The sequence below is a fragment of the Salvelinus alpinus genome, chromosome 9 (assembly GCF_045679555.1).
Source record: "Salvelinus alpinus chromosome 9, SLU_Salpinus.1, whole genome shotgun sequence".
Taxonomy (NCBI): Eukaryota; Metazoa; Chordata; class Actinopteri; order Salmoniformes; family Salmonidae; genus Salvelinus; species Salvelinus alpinus.
Genome location: NC_092094.1, coordinates 81,571,844 through 81,591,397, shown reverse-complemented (window position 1 = coordinate 81,591,397; position 19,554 = coordinate 81,571,844). Strand labels below are relative to the sequence as shown.

General features: G+C 44.6%; 1 protein-coding gene across 1 annotated transcript; it reads right to left on the bottom strand.

Annotated features, from left to right (window-relative positions):
• Positions 1–10,046: 10,046 nt before the first annotated feature.
• Positions 10,047–13,197, bottom strand: LOC139530749 (uncharacterized). The gene has a single exon (XM_071327415.1). It carries the CDS (start codon positions 13,101–13,103, stop codon positions 11,502–11,504), a length of 1,602 nt encoding a protein of 533 aa, XP_071183516.1. The 5' UTR covers positions 13,104–13,197; the 3' UTR covers positions 10,047–11,501.
• Positions 13,198–19,554: the final 6,357 nt, after the last annotated feature.

Genomic DNA, 19,554 nt, shown 5'->3' with positions numbered 1-19,554 from the left:
CTTTCTCCCCCTGGGAGGAAGCTGCACCCGGTAAACAACCTCCCCTACCCTCTCCAGGACACTGCAGGGTCCCACCCAGTGACTGTCCAACTTGGGGCATCTGCCTTTTTTCCTTAGGTGGCTGTAGACCCAGACCAGCTCCCCAGCCACAAAGTGCTTCCCCGGGTGTGCACGTCATAGTTCCTCTTCTGCTTCACACCTGCATTCACCAGCTGCTCTCTGGCGAAGGTGTGGGCTGTCTCCAAGCGGTCCTGGAGTCTCCGGGCATACTCCGGCCCCGGGGAACATGAGGGCAGGGGTGCGGATCTCTCTCCCCAGCATGAGGAGGGCAGGCGTGCAGGAGGTGGAGTCTTGAACAGCAGAGCGGCATGCCATGAGGACCATAGGCAGGTGCTTGTCCCAGTCACGCTGGTGTTTGGAAGAGACGATGGCCAGCTGCTGTCCAAGCGTTTTGTTGAAGCGCTCCACAAGGCCATCACTTTGAGGATGGAGAGGAGTAGTGCGGGTCTTGTGCATACCCAGCCTCTCACACATGGTGGCGAACACACGGGACTCAAAGTTTCTGCCTTGGTCGCTGTGGATGGACTCCGCGGCTCCAAACCTGCTGAACATCCCCGCTGTCAGGGCGTCGACGATGGTCTCTGCCTCCTGGTCAGGCAGAGCATAGGCCTCGGGCCATTTTGTGAAATAGTCCATGGCTGTGAGCACCCAGCGGTTTCCGCTGTTTGTGGTGGGGAACGGCCCAACTACATCCACTCCCACCCTCTCCATGGGAGCCCCCACTGGGAACTGTTGGAGCTGAGCATGAGAGCGGCCTGGGGGGCCCTTTCTCGCTGTGCAGTTGTCACAGCGGCGGCAAAAGTCCTCCACATCCCTCTTGTGCTGCCTCCAGTAAAAGCCCTGACGGAGGCGGCGCAGTGTTTTTGTGACTCCAAAGTGTCCAGTCCCCACCCCCCCATGAGTACTCTGGAGCACAGCCTCCCGCAGTGCTTTTGGGACCACCACCTGCCACCTCTCCTCTCCCGTAGCTGACTCCTTCCATGCCCGCTGTAACACGCCATCAGCCAGCCGCAGTCGCTCAAACTTTGACCACAACCCTTTGGTCACGAGTGAGAGCGATGTCACCTCTTCCCACGGTGGCCTCACCTGCGCCTCTACCCACTGTAGCACTGGCTGTAGGTCTGTGTCCCGTCCCTGCTGCTGCCCCCATTCAGCCACGTCGACAGTCTGCAGCTCACAGCAGACAGGCCCGCTCGCCCGACACACTGTGGCACAGACCTCCTCCTCTGCACACAGCTCTCTCCCGTCCCTCTCTCCTTTCACAGTGGTGGCAGCCGTCTGCAGTACAGGGCCGACGGGACATGGCGTCGGCGTTGGAGTGGCGTGCCCCTGCCCTGTGCACCACTGTGAAGTCATACGGCTGAAGCTCCTCCAACCAGCGTCCCACCTGCCCCTCTGAAAGACATGAGCCACTGGAGAGCAGAGTTGTCAGTCCTTACAGTAAAGGGCAGGCCACCCAGGTAGTACTTGAAGTGTTTGACGGAAGCCACAACAACCAAGAGCTCCCGCCGGGTGACACAGTAGCGGCGCTCATGTTTGTCAAATGTTTTGCTGAAGTACGCCACCACTCTCTCCCCCCCTGGCCCCACCTGGGCCAGCACCCCACCCATGCCCACATTGCTCGCGTCTGTGTCCAGGATAAAGGGCAAGGTGAGGTCAGGGGGGGCGAGCACGGGGGCCTCGATCAGTGCACGTTTGAGGGTTTTGAACGCCTCCTCACACTCCACTGTCCAAGTGAAAGCCTTGTCCTTCGGCAGCAGGCGGTTCAGGGGAGCAGCGACGCTTGAGAAGCTCCGTACAAACCTTCTGTAGTACGAGGCCAGGCCCAGAAAGCTCTTCAACTGACGCTGGTCGGTGGGGGTGGGCCAGTCTCTAACAGCCCCTACCTTGTCCTCCATGGTGCTGATCCCCTCCTACCCCACTCGGTGGCCCAAGAAGGACACCTCTCTCCTCATGAAGTGGCACTTCTCGGGGTGGAGCTTCAGACCTGCGGCAGCCACCCTCTCCAGCACACGCCGTAGCGCCCCCAGGGCTGACTGGAAGGAGCTGCCATGGGCCAGGATGTCATCGAGGTATACCAGACACTGCTGTCGGGGGATGCCATCCAGCACCCTGTCCATCAAACGCTCAAAAGTAGCTGGAGCGTTGCACAGGCCAAAGCACAGGACCTTGAACTGCCAGTGTCCTCTGTTAGTGGAGAACGCAGTTTTGGCTCTGGCCTCTGGGGAGAGGGGCACCTGCCAGTGGCCACTGCGGAGGTCTAGTGAGGAGAACCAGGAGGACCCCCTAACCAGGTCCAGCGACTCATCGATACGTGGTATGGGGTATGAGTCCTTCCTGGTTACCTCATTCAGCCGCCTGTAGTCCGCACAGAACCTCAGCTTGCCCCCCTTCTTCGGAACCATGATGACTGGCGCCGCCCAGGGGCTGTCTGAGGGCTCAATGAAGTCTGCCCGCTGCATCTCCAACACAGCCTTGTCTGCCGCCTCCTGGCGTGCCAGCGGGATATGGCAGGGACGCATCTTGATGGGTCGAGCATCACCTGTGTCGATCTCATGCTGCACCAGATGAGTCTGACCCACCTCTTCCTCACTCAGCGCAAAGCTGTCTGAATTCAAACAGCAACTGCCACAACCGTTCCTGCTGCTCGGGGTCAAGACCAACACAGTTCCTCCCCCATATCTCCCTCACTGCAGACAGTGTCCTCTCCTCTCCCATCTGGGGTAGCTGGGCTGGGGGGGGGCGCCGCTCGGGCTCACAGAGGGCTGTGTCGTGGAGGTAGCTGGGGGAATGTAACACACCGCCGTAGGTGTCGGGGGCTGGGGAAAAGTCACACACAGATGTGGGGGAGGGGGGGCAGCCATGATCTCTGCTGCTTTAACTGTTGGAGTAAAGGGTTTGTTTGGTTGAGTGAATGTGACATTAGGGGGGGCCATGGTGACTTCCGGCCCTCCCTAGAAGCTCAGTGTGCCCCTATTTAGGTCTAACTGGCAGCCTGTGCTCCTAAGAAAGTCCAACCCCAGGATACAAGGGTCCTGCACAGCAGCCACCCACACAGGATGACGCACAGTCCTGCCCCCTACTGTCAGAGTCATTATTCCCTTCCCTTTCATGGGTGCCAGCTCACCTGTGACTGTGCGGAGCTGCACAGTTGTAGGCTCACACTAAGTCCAACCTGGCACAATATCTGGCCTCACCAGGGTTACTGTGGACCCAGTGTCCACCAGGGCGGTGCAGGGCACCCCCTCCACAGTGACATGACAAAAGTCCCCAACACAGGTCCGGCCCACCACAACAACAGGCTCCATCCGCTTGCCCTCGTCTGCTTCTGGGGGAAGTGGAGCCTTGCTTCCCTGTCTGTGCCGGTGGGCTCCTCCTGAAGAAGATGGTGGTTGGGATAGAAAACCAGGGGTCCGCACTACCCGGTCTATGCGGACCCCGAGCCGTTTCCCTGAGCTCTGGGGGACATGGGGCAATACCGGCGCAGATGGCCTGGCTGGCCACAACCCCAGCAGACCCTGGGACCAGGGCGTGTGTTTCGTGCCGCCTGTAGCGACACAGCACGAATGAGTTCTGTCATTTCAGCCACCCATGCAGGCTTTTCCGGCTCCGGGCTGCTCTGCCCCCCAGCTCGCACAGATGGTCTGTCTCCCTGCACCCCCACCAAAGCCCCAGCCCACACCAGCTCCCTCTCCAAGGCTATCTGCAATGACTCAGGATGAGCCAGCTGGGTCTGTATGCGCAGCTCCGTAGGAGAGAGCGCCTGTATGAACTGGTCCCGTGCTAGCTCGCTCTGCCGGAGGGGGGCATGTGAGCATATGCCCGCCGAGAGAGGCTCTCAATGTCATTAGCTAGTACCCGTAGAGGCTCTCCAGGCTGCCTGCGTCTATTACTCAGTTCGGAGTGCAGTAGCCCGGGCTGTACACACTGTCCATAGCGCCTCCTCAGTGCTCCCACTAAAGCACCATAATCACGTCTGTCCTCGGGGCTAATCAATATCAAACAGGCCAGAGCATCATCCGTGAGGCATAAAGCCAACTGCAGTGCCCTATCTTCATTCGACCACCCCCTAAAATGAGCTACCAGTTCAAACTGAGCATGAAAAGCTTCCCAATCTGCCTTACCGGAATACTTCGGGGTCTTAACAGATATGGACGCAGCCGGGAACTGGGCGCCGCCATGTTTGTTTACATCGTGAGCCCCAGATTCCTCGTCCCGCCACGTCGACGTCACCCCTTCGGTCCGCGCGAAGCACAGTCGACGAAGCACTCATGCCCGCTTCAGCGGCCATCACTCGAACGTCCTCCCTCAAGCGGCCTCTGGGCTCCGACGCCCTGGCGATCTCCTCAGCCAGGTCCTCCGACGTCCATGCACACGCACCTCCTTGGCCATAATCGTCCCCTACCTCCACCTTCACTTTCGGATTCCCTCGAAGCATTTTCAACCCCGTTCTCACCTATGGTAGCTAGCCACAGAAGTCAGCTAGCTAGCTGGCTAACTTTTATCATTTTTTTTTTTTTTTTACTTCTAACACCAATGTAATGACCTGACTAGATCATAAAGGAACAATTGTCCAGACAGACGATTGAGTTTACGAATTGACGGTTTATTAACCCAACTTTACACAGGCTACTGTTTGGCCGTAGCCCACGCCAAATAAATGAAAGATAACAACAAGCCAACCGTGACCTTCTCTTGTGAAGGTCAGACATAAGAGAGAGAACAAAGGCTAAACCTGGTCTTAACTTCCAATGCTCCATCCCCCTGCCCAACGCCACTCCGCCAACCGCCAGGATGCCCGGCATCAGAACATTCCAGGCATTCCCGTGATTGGCAGATAGCAGGTTGATTGGCATGTCGGACCCCGCGAACACTGGGTACTGGTAAGTACAACACAACCACCTACCAGCCTAACACATAACACACAGCTGTCTGTGCGGGTCGCTACAATATTATATGTTATATAGTAACTGTTGTATTATTTCTGTAGCTACATTGCCCAGTGAACAAGCACCAAACCAGCGTGCGTGAGTGCAGAGTTGGGTGGTGAGACGTGCATTGCATGAAGTGCAATTTTGTGCTGTATCAGAATAAATCTCCATGACAGGTGCTAAAAGCTGGAGTTCGTAACGATGACTGATTGTACACAACGCAAGAAGAGTACTGTTACACAGGCACGATAGCCACTACAATGAAGGACATATTATAATGACTATGCCTATGCATTGCGTGCAGAACTTAATGAAGTGACAATGAGTAACGAGGAATATCGTCAGTGAAATAGGTCCATCATGAATTATACGTGTGAGACACTACCAGCAGCATATGTGTGCCCTTGTCCCTGCAAAGGATAGCTGTATTTGGAAATAACTCTTGCACTCCCTGCGGAAGAAAGAATATGACCAAAGACAACATGTTGTTTAGCAAACAGCCATTATCAAATATTAATTGTAATGTTAATATTGTCTGCCTTGACAGCAGAGGGCACACTGATAATTGCATTTACTTCAGGCATTGAGTGTGCGGGAAGCACATGTATTCTTCATCAGTTTTAATAAAGTTCTGAGTAATAATCCATTGTGATTATTTCTCCAGCTAAACATTACATTCATGATTGTGAATGAGAATCCCGGATGGAAAGAAATCTCATATGGTTGAGTGTTCCCCATGAATAGCCCCGAGGGACTATACGTTTTTTTTTTAAAGAGCAATTTACGATAAATCCGACCAGATCTGATGTCTGAAATATATGATATTATATATCAATGTGGAATGATGGCTAACCACAAATCATAGAAATGTAATTTATCAACCTCCTGGGGGATAACATGGAGCAAAACATTGCGGCAGATGCTAAATGCTACCACAAACTCTGCGATGTAAAGGACACGCTGTAGCCTGGGTTCAGAGGTTTGGTCACCGCAACAGCGAGAGGGGCGGTGAAGGTGGCCGCGGCACGGCAAAGGGAGTGGAGGAAGGACCAGACTGGTTGGGCAAACCCATAGCCTAGCGTCTTGAAAAATGGGCCTGTAAAAACGGCCAGCTCATCTCATTTCCAAGACCCCAACTTTATTTGGGTTTTCCTATTGGAATAAGGTCACGCCAATCATCATAAGTTTAATAGCCAACCAGCAGCATTTTATCCCGGGACTTAGCGTAATACCCGACCTGGCAGTTTGTTAGAATTTGTCTGTGCTGCTAGCCTATTTTCGGTTGTAGATCGCTCATGCTTATTATGTTTTATAATTTGTAGATATTTCTACATTAGTCTATTATTCTTTGTGCTTCTAGCATGTGTTTGGGTCCACATAGCCTGTTTAGTTGTTGACATACAAATAGGCATCTTTTTTCCCATACTGTGCTATAACCTAAGTTTCTTTACAGAACCACAATTAGTATCAGAGAGAGTGGTGTTGTACGTGTGTGAGGATCTTCATTAAAGCCTTGAACTGGAACTACTGCTTCCTCTTGTTCTGAAAGGACACCCTGTCGTTGTTACTAACGGCCTAAAATCCAGCACCTAATTTTTTTATCCCTTTTTATTGGTCCTTAGAATTCATAAACAACCCATATTTTTTAGGGCCCACTTACATAATGGCTGTTCATTCTCTAACTTATTCTCGGGGAAATCCTAGTCATGAGGAATCGCCTGGGAGTGGGTGTAGATCGGTAGCTGGAAATCCAGGCTGTATCACACCCGTCTGTGATTGGGAGTCCCATAGGGTGGCGCACAATTGGCCCAGCGTTGTCGGGGTTAACTCCTATAGATTTGAATTCAACACTGTTTCAGATAACATTTGGTCCCGGTCTACATAGTGTTAAAGATACCCTACAGGTAGTGTCAAATTTTCAGAGTTAATTTGACTCAAAATTTCGTTAAAATTACACTGAATTTAGTTGAATTTACACTGCAATGTCTGCATAATTTTACACTCCGATTTAATTCCAACACTAGTGCTCATTGACTCCTCATAGTGTTGAAAATACTCATCATGGGTTAAAATAAGTCAAAACTGTTATTTTTACACCCCTTTTTTTATGTGTAGTTAAATAAAGGTTAAATCAACAACAACACAAAACCTTTCCCCAGGGGAGCTTTTGGCATCTGACATAATTTAAACAACACGAAAAGCAGACACCGTCGTTCAACAACTGTTGCTGAAAAACAGCAAGTGAGAGAACACGGGTAAATTGAAGTATAAATACATCCCAAGATTTACACCCATTGGTTTAGAGAGATGAAGGTGATAATTGAGCCCATAGGTTGAACAGCAAGCATGAGGAATGTGCATTATTGTGCGATGCTTATAGCCTATAAGGTAAATGGGTGAATGAAGTTCCGCACGTGGCTAATAGGAAAGAAGAGAAGAAGCAAGACACTATGCTGATGATGATACGTTTGTATTCATTCCCACTATGCCCGTATAATAGGAAACAAAGTGAATTGTGTTTTGCTTACTTGATGAAGTTAAAGAAAATAATGTAGCCGAATACTGACAATAGGGTCACGTGATGCTTAAAACATGACACACAAATGTAGTTTACTGAAGTTCAATCAGGAAGTCTGGTCTGAATGCTCATTTATTTCCTTTATCATTTCATCATAATGTGCCTAAGAAGCCTGTTCGGGTACAGCATAATGTGCCTAGGAAGCCTGTTCGGTTACAGCATAATGTGCCTAGGAAGCCTGTTCGGGTACAGCATAATGTGCCTAGGAAGCCTGTTCGGTTACAGCATAATGTGCCTAGGAAGCCTGTTCGGTTACAGCATAATGTGCCTAGGAAGCCTGCTTGGTTAATATGATAAACACTGAGTTTACAAAACATTAGAAACTGCTCTTTCCATGACATAGACTGACCATGTGAATACAGGTGAAAGCTATGATCCCTTATTGATGTTACCTGCTAAATCCACGTCAATCAGTGTAGATGAAAGGGAGGATACGGGTTAAATAATTATTTTAAGCCTTGAGACAATTGAAACATGGGTCTCAGAGGGTGAATGGGCAAGACATAATATTTAAGTGCTTTTGAACGGGGTATGGTAGTAGGTGCCAGGCACACTGGTTTGAGTGTGTCAAGAACTGCAACGCTGCTGGGTTTTTCACGCTCTACAGTTTCCTGTGTGTATTATGAATGGTCGCAAAGGACCCAATGGACATCCAGCCAACTTGACAGCTGTGGGAAGCATTGGAGTCGACATGAGCCAGCATCCCCGTGGAACGTTTTCGACACCTTGTAGTCCATGCCCCGACGAATTGAGGCTTTTCTGAGGGCAAAAGGTGGTGCAACTCATTAGGAAGGTGTTCTTAATGTTTTGTACACTCAGTGTACAATAAACCAACATCATTAGAACTGATTTGCTATATGTTATGATTATGTTATTGAAATGTTAAATTCAACACTTTATTTAACTAGGCAAGTCAGTTAAGAACAAATTCTTATTTACAATGACGGCCTACACCGGCCAAACCCGGATGACGCAGTGCCAATTGTGCGTCGCCCTATGGGACTCCCAATCACGGCCGGTTGTGATACAGCCTGGAATCGAACCAGGTTGTCTGTAGTGACGCCTCAAACACTGAGATGCAGTGCCTTAGTACCATAATTTTCCATTAACTCAGGTAATCTTAAATTCACCAATGTGAAATATAATAACACTTTTGGAGACTGTAGTTTAGAAATTGTATTTCTGGCCGCGGCCGGATTCGAACTAGTGACCTTCGGGTCCACTCTTCCCCTTCCTCAAATACAAGAAAAAAGATTGTAATTTTTTTTGTTTATCATAATAAATAATGAAAAATAAACGTATTTACTGTAAAAAGTAATTAATTCTGCTAACTACATCTTTCTGTCGAATCCCACTGCTTAGAACCATTCGAGACACCCAGCTCAAAGAATGCCAGTGTTTAATACTTAAAATAATAACATCACCACCCATATAGTTATCTTTTTAAGTTCGAAATACTTCACTGTTTTGTGTTTCATTAACTTTTTGACACTAAATTGCATTATGTATTGTGAACTATAAAGATTGAACATGAATATTTTTTGAGTGAACATAAACATTTAGTGTCCCTTCTACTTAATTTATTTACCTCCATTACTCATTTTTGTCAAGTGTAAGTAGTTTTCAATGGCCATGTCTAAATGTTTAACTTTGTTTTACGTATTTGACGATTTGTCATTTGAATCCACCTTAGCCTCTGTCATTAAACGTATTTACTGTAAAAAGTAATTAGTTCTGCTAACTACATCTTTCTGTCGAATCCCACTGCTTAGAACCATTCGAGACACCCAGCTCAAAGAATGCCAGTGTTTAATACTTAAAATAATAACATCACCACCCATATAGTTATCTTTTTAAGTTCGAAATACTTCACTGTTTTGTGTTTCATTAACTTTTTGACACTAAATTGCATTATGTATTGTGAACTATAAAGATTGAACATGAATATTTTTTGAGTGAACATAAACATTTAGTGTCCCTTCTACTTAATTTATTTACCTTCATTACTCATTTTTGTCAAGTGTAAGTAGTTTTCAATGGCCATGTCTAAATGTTTAACTTTGTTTTACGTATTTGACGATTTGTCATTTGAATCCACCTTAGCCTCTGTCATTAAGAGTGGTGCTAATGACTTTGTTGTTGGTGGGAATGGCTTGTCTCATTATTGAACATCAATTTGCTTGACGGTTTTGATATCCGTTCATCGTGTTCAATTACACCTCATAGCACAGCAAACTGCTTAATACTATTTTAGAAATATACTTTTCTTTCTTCGAACATGCATACAACATTGTGTAAAAGTATCATAAAGTCTAAACATTTTGAATTACCCGCAGTACTCTAAAAACAGAGCCACGTGGCACTATTAAGTATTCATAACTAGAAAAAACATAATCATTTGATATCATCACAACACAGATAAATCCAGTATTTTTAACTCCGATATCAATGTAAAGATGTAAAACAATACAATCAAGCAAGAACAACTTATTTAATAAATGTTAGATTGTCTGTAAAATATTAAATAATCATAACTTGTAAAAACTCTTTCATTTAGATCAGCAGAACAAAGACAAATAAAGTTCGATTTACTCTATAACCTAATATTTGTTTTGGTAACAGTACTCAAAAACATTAAGTGTTAAGGACATCTGAGTGAGTACCACTTACAGACGTGCTCAAATTTGTTGGTACCCTTACAGCTCATTGAAATAATGCTTCATTCCTCCTGAAAAGTGCTGAAATTAAAAGCTATTTTATCATGTATAGCTCATGACTTGGAGAGAAGCTTGATGTTACATACCTCTACAACCATATGGGACACTGACTGAAGTTCACTTTGTCAGTAAACAATTTGCATGGCCAAATGAAGGCAGACCTGGCCTGATCAGAATGTTTAAAACATGCTACTAAGAGATGACATGAGAGACCTGCTGCCAGTATCACCATGACAAATGTGTAGATGAGGGGATGGCTGTTTGTTTTTATTGTGCTCAAGGAATCATGTTCCTTTTAATATTTATTCTATTTTGCTTTTCCCGAAAAGTGTTGTGAATGGTTTGTAACGTGAAATTGCAAATAAGTTTTCAGTTTAGAATATCAACTTGAAATGTAGCAGATGAACAAATCATGTAAATACAGGACTTACTTGTAATATTATAGGACTTAATTGCAGAGCCACTGTACTTATATGGTATGAATTTAACTTAAAAGTGTGTGTGTTTATGCCTGGATGCTGTTTTAGTGTTTGCCTCAACCATCACTTCCACTGTGTTGCGACCAACTTTTTAAACTATAGGATGTGTGTGTTGCTACAGAAAATGTGTGCACCAGCTGAGAACACATTGCACATTGTCTTTGTATTCTTACCAGTCATACAATATATTTAATGTATTAGTATTTCTAGGTAAGACATTCATGAAAAATAAAATTATACATTATAATCTTTTTGTAAAAAACAATAAATAATGCATATTGACTCTTGATCTTTATAAACAAACCACTATTTTGTTCCTATTCAGTTTGATGTTTAACGTCCCCTTTCACACAGGTTCATCTCTCTCTTTCTCTCGTCCCCTCTCTCACACATACATTGTATCAAAGGCAGAAATTAGAATACTGTCACATTTGAAAACATTAAATAAATATATTACAATTCATATAGCATGGCCTGTGCATGATTCATTATAAATAATTATACATGATAAATAGAATATACGCTACACATTTAATTAATAGTGTAATATAATATTGTGTCAAATATATGTGAATCTACAGACAAAGCAATGGGCTGTACTCGTTAAACTCAAGAAACACAAGCTTAGCTTAGCTATATGATCATTTTTCATTTCCAATCTAAGAATAAAGGAATCTAAAATGCTTTATTAAATCAACTGCCACTAATTCTCCAAATTCAACAGTTGATTTTCATTTTACTTGAAGGAGACACCGCAGGAACTGCTCTCAAATTCACACTTCACCCCGCTAATGCTGTCCACGCTTGGCTGACTGTTAACTCTCTGGTGAGTGTGAGAAAAGGGGAAAGTCTCAGACCGGGACATCCTCCCTCTGCCCTGTGAGGAATCGGAGGAAGAGTTAATTACCAGTCTCATGAACTCAGGGGCGGTGAATCGCCGAAGTAATCTGGTTCCCAACCCGGTGAACCCCGGTGGACGGACAGGAATCTTCTCCGGCTCCATCTCTTCTCTGTAGAAGAGGAGTTTGTTGAGTCGTCCGTTCGGAGGGAGGCTGCCGCACTTCTGACTCCCTCTCCAGCTTGATTGAGCGAAGTCATTATTTTCATCTTTTGGCGCCCTGGTGGAATCCTCGGGCTCTCTCGGAGATTGACTTTTGCCGTTTAAAAGTGCTTTTTGCGCAGTGACAGTTTTGTCAGCATCGTTTGTCATCTCACAGTTGCTCTCTTGACATTCAGTCTTGACTATCAGGGCTCTTTCGTCCTGCAGCGAGGCTCTCTTTAATTTCCTGGCTGATAGGCTCATGTCACGCACATCCCCATGATAGGACTGCTTTCTGCTGCTCAGCAGGTCCAGGTTAAATGACTTTGCTTTGCCCCAGACTGAAATACTATCTGGCACCTCCTGTTTCATTCGTCCGTTTCTGCTGACATCTTTCTGGCTTGGCTCTGGGCAATGGCTCATTGTTTTAACCCCCCTCATGTGCCTTAGCTTACAGTTCTGTGACTGTATCTGTTTGGCTGGGAATATGTCATCCTGTTCTTCTTCTGACTGGCCCCTCTCTAGGCAATTGCCGTTTCTCTCAAGGGACTTACTCTGGCATTTGATGCGCGCCCACAGCTCGTTGCTGTCCCCGACCCTCAGCTGTCTCTGGAACACCTTAGGTAGCTGGTCTTCATCCGTGCTGTGGAATGGTTTAGAGAACCTCTCCAGAACCTGCCTGGGGAGCTTGTTTGGTTGCCTCCGCTCGGTCCCTGCCTCTTTCCCGATCCCGACCTCCCCTAGTTGGTCATCTGACACCACCCCCCTCCTCCCAGAGTTTAGGGCCTGGACACACTGGTCGTGCCCAAAGAAGTTGGCCACCTGGATGGCAGAGTGGCCAGCGTGGTTGGTACGGTCCAGCCTCATGCCCATTCTTTTGAAAGACCTGACCAGGAACTCCAGCACGTGGCTGTGGCCGGTGTAGGCTGCGTAGATCAGTGCGCTGTTCCCCCAGGTGTCAGACACATCAGGGTTGGCGTTGAACTGCACCAGAAGTTTGACCACGTCCAGGTGGCCCAGCTCACAGGCCAGGCTCAAGGACGTGCGCCCGTACTCGTCCTGGCAGTTCACGTCAGCCTCTTTCTCCAGCAGCAGACGGGTAAACTTGGCCCTGGCCACGGGATCCTGCAGGCAAACGGCGAACATCAGAGGGGTGCGGCCGTTCTCTGTCTTGGAGTTGATGATGCGGTTGTCCAGCGCGTCCAGGACAAAGCGTGCTAGGTGCACTTTGCCACCGTGCATGGCATCCAGGAAGGTCTTTGTGCCAGAGCCCTGGCGCAGATCCTTAGGTCTCATCATACTTATCAGTCAATTCTGGAGGTGAGCCTCAGACTGTGTTCTGAGATAGGAAGAGAGAGTGAATCAGGACCCTGTTTGTGTTGACAGTGTGTGTATTTACCTCAGAGTGAGCCTCAGTGAGGAGCTGCCGGCATTTTTATACCTCTCTCTCGACACGCCCTCCCCACGTTGCCAGGGAAACAGCCATCTGAGGACCATTGTGCTGCTGCAACCTCCATTCAGAATAACCTGCCTCCGCCAGAAGAAAATATATGCTATTTCAACTGAATAATTACTCAAGGAGAAAAACATGACCAGTGTTTTTCATGTGTGCCAGGTAAAAGTGGCTGCAAAAGAGATGCTTAAATCAGTCTCTTTTTTCCCCCCAGGTTACCATTCTTTCACACGGCAACTCTAATGAACTTTACCAGACTCTCTCACATGGATGAAAATAGAGAGCTTGGAGTCTCCATCTATGTCCTTTGTTGCTAAAGGTCAGCCAATGCTGCATGTTATGAAAGTTATAGTGTATCATATAATGACTCATACATATGCATCTTCTCTTCCCAAAGGTTTCAGAGGAGAATAGAGTATAGTCCGGTTAGAAGCACTGATTTATTAATAGACAGAACATTTGCTTTTTAAGACGGAATGGAAGCACCGCCCTACCACTAGAACACCACTATAACACCTCCCTACCACTAAAACACCGCCCTACCACTAAAACACTGCCCTACCACTAAAACACCGCCCTACCACTAAAACACCGCCCTACCACTAGAACACCGCCCTACCACTAAAACACCGTCCTACCACTAAAACACCGCCCTACCACAAAAACACCGCCCTACCACTAAAACACCGCCCTACCACTAAAACACCGCCCTACCACTTGAACACTGCTTAATACAGTGGCAATAAATGGAGGTATTGTTTACATACTGTAGCGACTCCCCTCTACTCCCCGTTCCAGGAAACCTGGCCCTCACTGCCTTTGATCACTTTGATCTCTGTAATCAGTGACAAGAACTCTGTTTGTAGGACATCTATTATTTTTCCACTTAACCTGCTCCATGCTGTGAAACTAATACTATCCATGTCCTGTCCACGTGTCAGGAGAGAGTTTTCTGAACATAGCAACCTTGATAGTATAGTATTGAGGATAATGTTTTTTTCATGCCCTCTTTGTCCTTTTGAAGTGTTTTGTAACCAACTGTTTTGTATATCACTGTTATTTTTCATATGATGGGTGATTATGCAACTTCAGGCACTTTGGCCGTGCAAACTTTCAGAAATTAAAACTTATTCAAACACCATTTTACCAGTATTGTACTTGTCTTTGATTTGTCTAGATACTGTATCTGATTATGGCTGCGATCGTACTATTGAGGAATTTATATATTTTCGTCATTTTTCCCAGACAGCCACAGACAAATGTAATTTCCATCACGTCATTAAACATCCATTTTAGTTGAAAATTAAATATCATACAATTGATTTATAACGGATTTCTTATACATTTGTACATGAACTTGTATTGAATATTATTTTAAGTGATTTTTAAGGTTTTCCTAATATGAATAATTCAACATGACGCCTGAATGTATAAACTTACCTTGGTGACAGCTGAAAACATTTATTTATCATGAAAAATAAGATGTTTCCACCCAACCTTTTTGTGAGATTATGATAACAACCATATGATTTCCATATCTAAAACAAATAAATGTGTGTAAATTATACATAATATACTCATTTACATCAAAAATATGGGTTTTGATGGAAATTACACAGTGTGGTGGAAATTAAATCTATGTAAATAAATAAATAAATAAAAAACGTATGAAAACAATATTTTATTGCAAACATTTTGAACAACCATTGTTAAACATTTCATTAATATAAGACAAAGTAAGATTCCAAAACACTGGAACTAGCACTTGAGAACAATGTGTTACAGATGCTACAAATAGAAATTATAGCACATATATAGAGGGAAGAGTTAATTGAGAGCTACACACGTTTTATTTAATGTACGATTTTATGCCCTGCTTTGTATGTACTGTATAGTGAGTTTCCAAGTGTATCTAAGGCTTAGAAAGAGAGCTAAGTTCCTCCCAAACCAAGGCATCCAGCTCCATGTGCCTTTTGGTCACTGGATGGGGCTCAGGGACAAGTCCAAGCACATGCTGTGGTCTGTACCATATGATGTCGTCTCTCATTGGCCAACAAAAAAACGGTTGGGGCCAACGCACTCATGGTTTTCACAAAAGCACCACTCTCTGCGTGAACGTCTTGCACGATACCAGGGTAAACGTCGTGATCATACTCCACACCACTTTCCGATCAATGCTTCACTTAGATCTTCAATGTGCTGGACGGTGCTTTGAGATGAGCTGAATTTTCCATCTTGGTCCACCTTTTCTTTTACTGCCAAATGTACAGAGAACTTCTCCATGTTTCCCTCTTTGTTTTTCTTCTATCTCTCTTCAGCTTTGTTTTTTCACTCAAACCAGCATGTCTGCTCACCAGCATCAAAGATGTTTGAAGCTCTTTGGCTTGACAAAGGGAGCACTCTCTATACATGCACTCTTCTTCAGGTTCTCACAGCACAAAGACTCAATAACTTTCTCAATGTTGCTGCAGCTGATCACTTTGTGATGCTGTAGTTTGTCTGCCATGAACTGGAGGTTGGCGTGGGTTTTGCAGAGACATGTGTCCCTATCCTGTACTGCTGGCTTGACAACCCAAAAAGGACGTCTTTTGCAGAATTCACAGTAGGAAATTTGAATTTCTGAATATTCCCTCTAAAACTTCTGATAAAAGTTCTGAATTGTGCCATTTAAGAAGTGCTTTTGCTTTTTCTTGTTCCTCGTTAGTGTGTCCTTTTTCCCTGTTGTTGCTCTGCTGTGTCATCACGTTCATAGAATCTAGAGATTCTCTTCTGTGGCTGTGCTAATTCTGTTATACTGATTTTTCCTGGAGTAGTGAAGAGTTGATGGCCTGTTTTCATTTGCCCTCATTGCTTTTGCTGAAAATCCAAATTCTCTGTTTGCGGCTTTGACCAGGCCATACTTTCTCAGGATGTTGCCTCTGACCATTTTTGAAGCCACTTGTTTGTCCTTGGCACTGCACATTTTTTTATACTTTTGTTTTAACTCTGCAGTGATGGCATTTTGAAACAATAAAATCCTTCTCAAGTTCTTCGGAGTTCCCTTCATTTGCTGTTTTGTCTTTGGGGAATCTTGTCTCTTCATTTTGTTCATCAGTCGATCGTACCTTTTTTTGTATTTCTCAGCTTTCCGTAAAGCATTATCAAGTTTGACATTTGTCATACTAAGATCTATGTATGATTTTGAGCGACCTCTTCCAACTTTTTTCCTTCCAGCAGGTATTCGACTTCTCATTCCTGTTGCAGACGATGAGGAAGGGGTATCAGGCTGCAAGTCATCTGGTGACTAAGGTGGTGTTGCCTGATAGGTAGGTCTCCATTTCAACTGTTCTCTTTAAAGTCTGTCTTCAATTCCGTTGGTTACATTTCCATTGCCCTTTCTTGTTTCTTTGTTCTCGCTTTGTAAACTCAGAGATAGATTTCACTTCTCACTGTCACCACTTCTACCGAAGGTGGCTCCTCTCCCTGTTCGGGCGGCGGTCGGCGGTCTACTAGCCATCACCGATCCCTTTTTCCTTTTCTGTTTGTTTTGTCTTTGGTTCTTTTCACACCTGGTTTCATTTGTGTTTATTTCTGTGTGTATATATGTACCCTGTTGCCTGCCTAGGTTTGTGCGGGATTAGTCTTTCGTTGTGATGTGCTCGGTTGGATTTACCGTTATTTGTTTTCACGGTTACGTAAGTGTATGACGGTTACGTAAGTGTATGACGGTTACGTAAGTGTATGACGGTTACGTAAGTGTATGAGTGTCGGAACTGTGTTTTTTCCTCCTTGCGTTTGCGCGGGTTCTCTGTGACGAGTGCGTCGTCCTTTTCAATTGTGCCATTCCAGTGTTGGTGGACTGTCTTATTAAAACACGCTTCTCAGATATCCCTGCTCTCCTGCGCCTGACTCCTACACCTATCACCTTATCACACTTTTTTCTTCCAGTATCTCACCCCGTCTTTTTGCAGATGTTCCTGGTATCGTGTAGGATCATTTTTTATTTTGTTTCTATATGTCTCTGACCTCTGTGCTGTTTTATGTGGCATCTTCTAAAAATAAAGACAAATACTACTTAGTTTTCAACTTGTGCACAACTTGTAGCATTTTCTAGATTAAATTAATTTAAAACCTGACTAAATAAGCATAAAGTAAAAAAAAAAAAAAAGTAAAGATAAAAAAAGAACAAGATAATGGATTTGTGTCATTTCCACCACACTTAAGTTTGTGATGGAAATTACATTTCTACAGTTTCTGAAGAAAAAAGACAGACTGCTTAGCATGCTTTGATTAGTATTACAGCTAGCATATCATTTACACTAAATACATAAAATATAAAAAAATATATAAGGTTCTTCCACAAATTAAAGAAATTATAGCCTGTTTGGAAATGACTGACAATTAAAATATTCTCTACACAAGCAATATTTACCTCGATATTTCTTCAACTTCTGTACATCACATGTGGAACAATTGTCCACGTGCTTCAGTGTCACAATATGTTTCCATGGTAACTAAATTAACGTTCTCTTGAAAAAACTTTATTAATGAGGAATTTGTCCTCAGTGGTGGAAATGACACCACTCCCAAAGGACAGTATATTGTTTTTTACACAAAATATACAAGGGCATACTCACAATAAATATTGATATAGATTTTATTTAACTGCCTCTTTCTGTAGTACATAACATTATATAATGTGTAATTATTCATGTTTTCTCATAGAAAAACATAGTAGAAGCTTAAAAGTCTGGGTCAGGGTCAAGGACAAAATAGTGAAATTGAGGTATAAAATGCATCTGAAAAGTAGCTAAAATACTTGATAGAGAGGTGTTTAAAAAAGTATGGGGTGATTCCAGTGTGAACTTAACATACAAATATTTGTATTTGTTTTATTTTTTATAAAATCCCCAAAATTGACCCGAGGACATGGAAGTGCCGTAGTTGCAGAATCACCATTTGATTCATTTAATGGTGTTGTTCCAAAAACATTATTCCCCTCAGAAATCCCTTTTAGGTTGATTGTTTCAGGTTCAACAGAATTGACCTGTGGGAGCGCAGGAGCCAGGCTCCTGGAAGAGGAGATTTGGAGGAGAGGATGGGGATGGACCCTCCCAAAAATGTGCCCACTGATTTAGCCAACCACCAGCAGTATAATATGTACCTAACACATTAACACAACTTATCTTGAATTATAGAAAGCAGCCAACTCCTCCATGCCTTCTGATCATTTTAATTAGGTTTTAATTCCTCAAATAAAAAACAGCAGGAGCAACCCCAGACCCAGATAGTGCAGGTGAGAGAAGCAGCACTTCCTTACTGTCAACATGTGTCACGGCCGTTAAAAGAAGAGGACCAAGGTGCAGCGTGGTGAGCGTACATTTTCCTTTTTATTGAATAAAAATGACGCCGAACAAAACAATAAACACTACAAAAACCAACCGTGAAGCTAAAGGCTATGTGCCATAAACAAAGTCAACTTCCCACAACCACAGGTGGGAAAAGGGCAGCCTAAGTATGGTTCTCAATCAGAGACAACGATAGACAGCTGTCCCTGATTGAGAACCATACCCGGCCAAACATAGAACTACAAAACATAGAACATAGAATACCCACCCCAACTCACACCCTGACCAGACCAAAATAGAGACATAAAAAGGATCTCTAAGGTCAGGGCGTGACAACATGTCTCTTCATCAAAACCCACAGCACGTCTCTGATGAGCCAGCTCCATTAGCTCACCATTACATGTACGATTCCCATTCAGATAGATTTGATCAGAGGCAATGTAACACAAATAGGACTGAAACTTACTCATGCAGTGACTGATGTAATTTTCTGACAGTAAGAGCTGGTTATATATTATATCATTGTAGTACAGGTATGTAATAATCTAGTCTTAGCAAAAACCTCAATAAATGTTTTAATAATGCCATGAGATAGTCGTTCTACATTCAACCCTCTTGATTTCAAGGATACATTTCCCCCCTGTCAACCCTCAATAACCGATCCCAAGTTGCGGTGTGTGGGTAAAATCACTGAGGAAGCCAAGCCAGTAAAAAAGCCATATTACAACCTATGTTGTGATATTTGAGTTGTTTGCTCTATAACCCATTTGTTCATACACCACCATGACATACAATAAGGCCGTGACAACAAAAAGACAACAGTCATACAGTGGCAGAATAAATTCAACTACACATGCGTTTGTTTCATCACAAAACCGAAGAGCAACATCTGTCCGGTGAAGTCCACAAAGCATATTGCATGTAACAAACAGTTATATCACCTGCAGCATGGTCAAGCAAGTTAATGTTT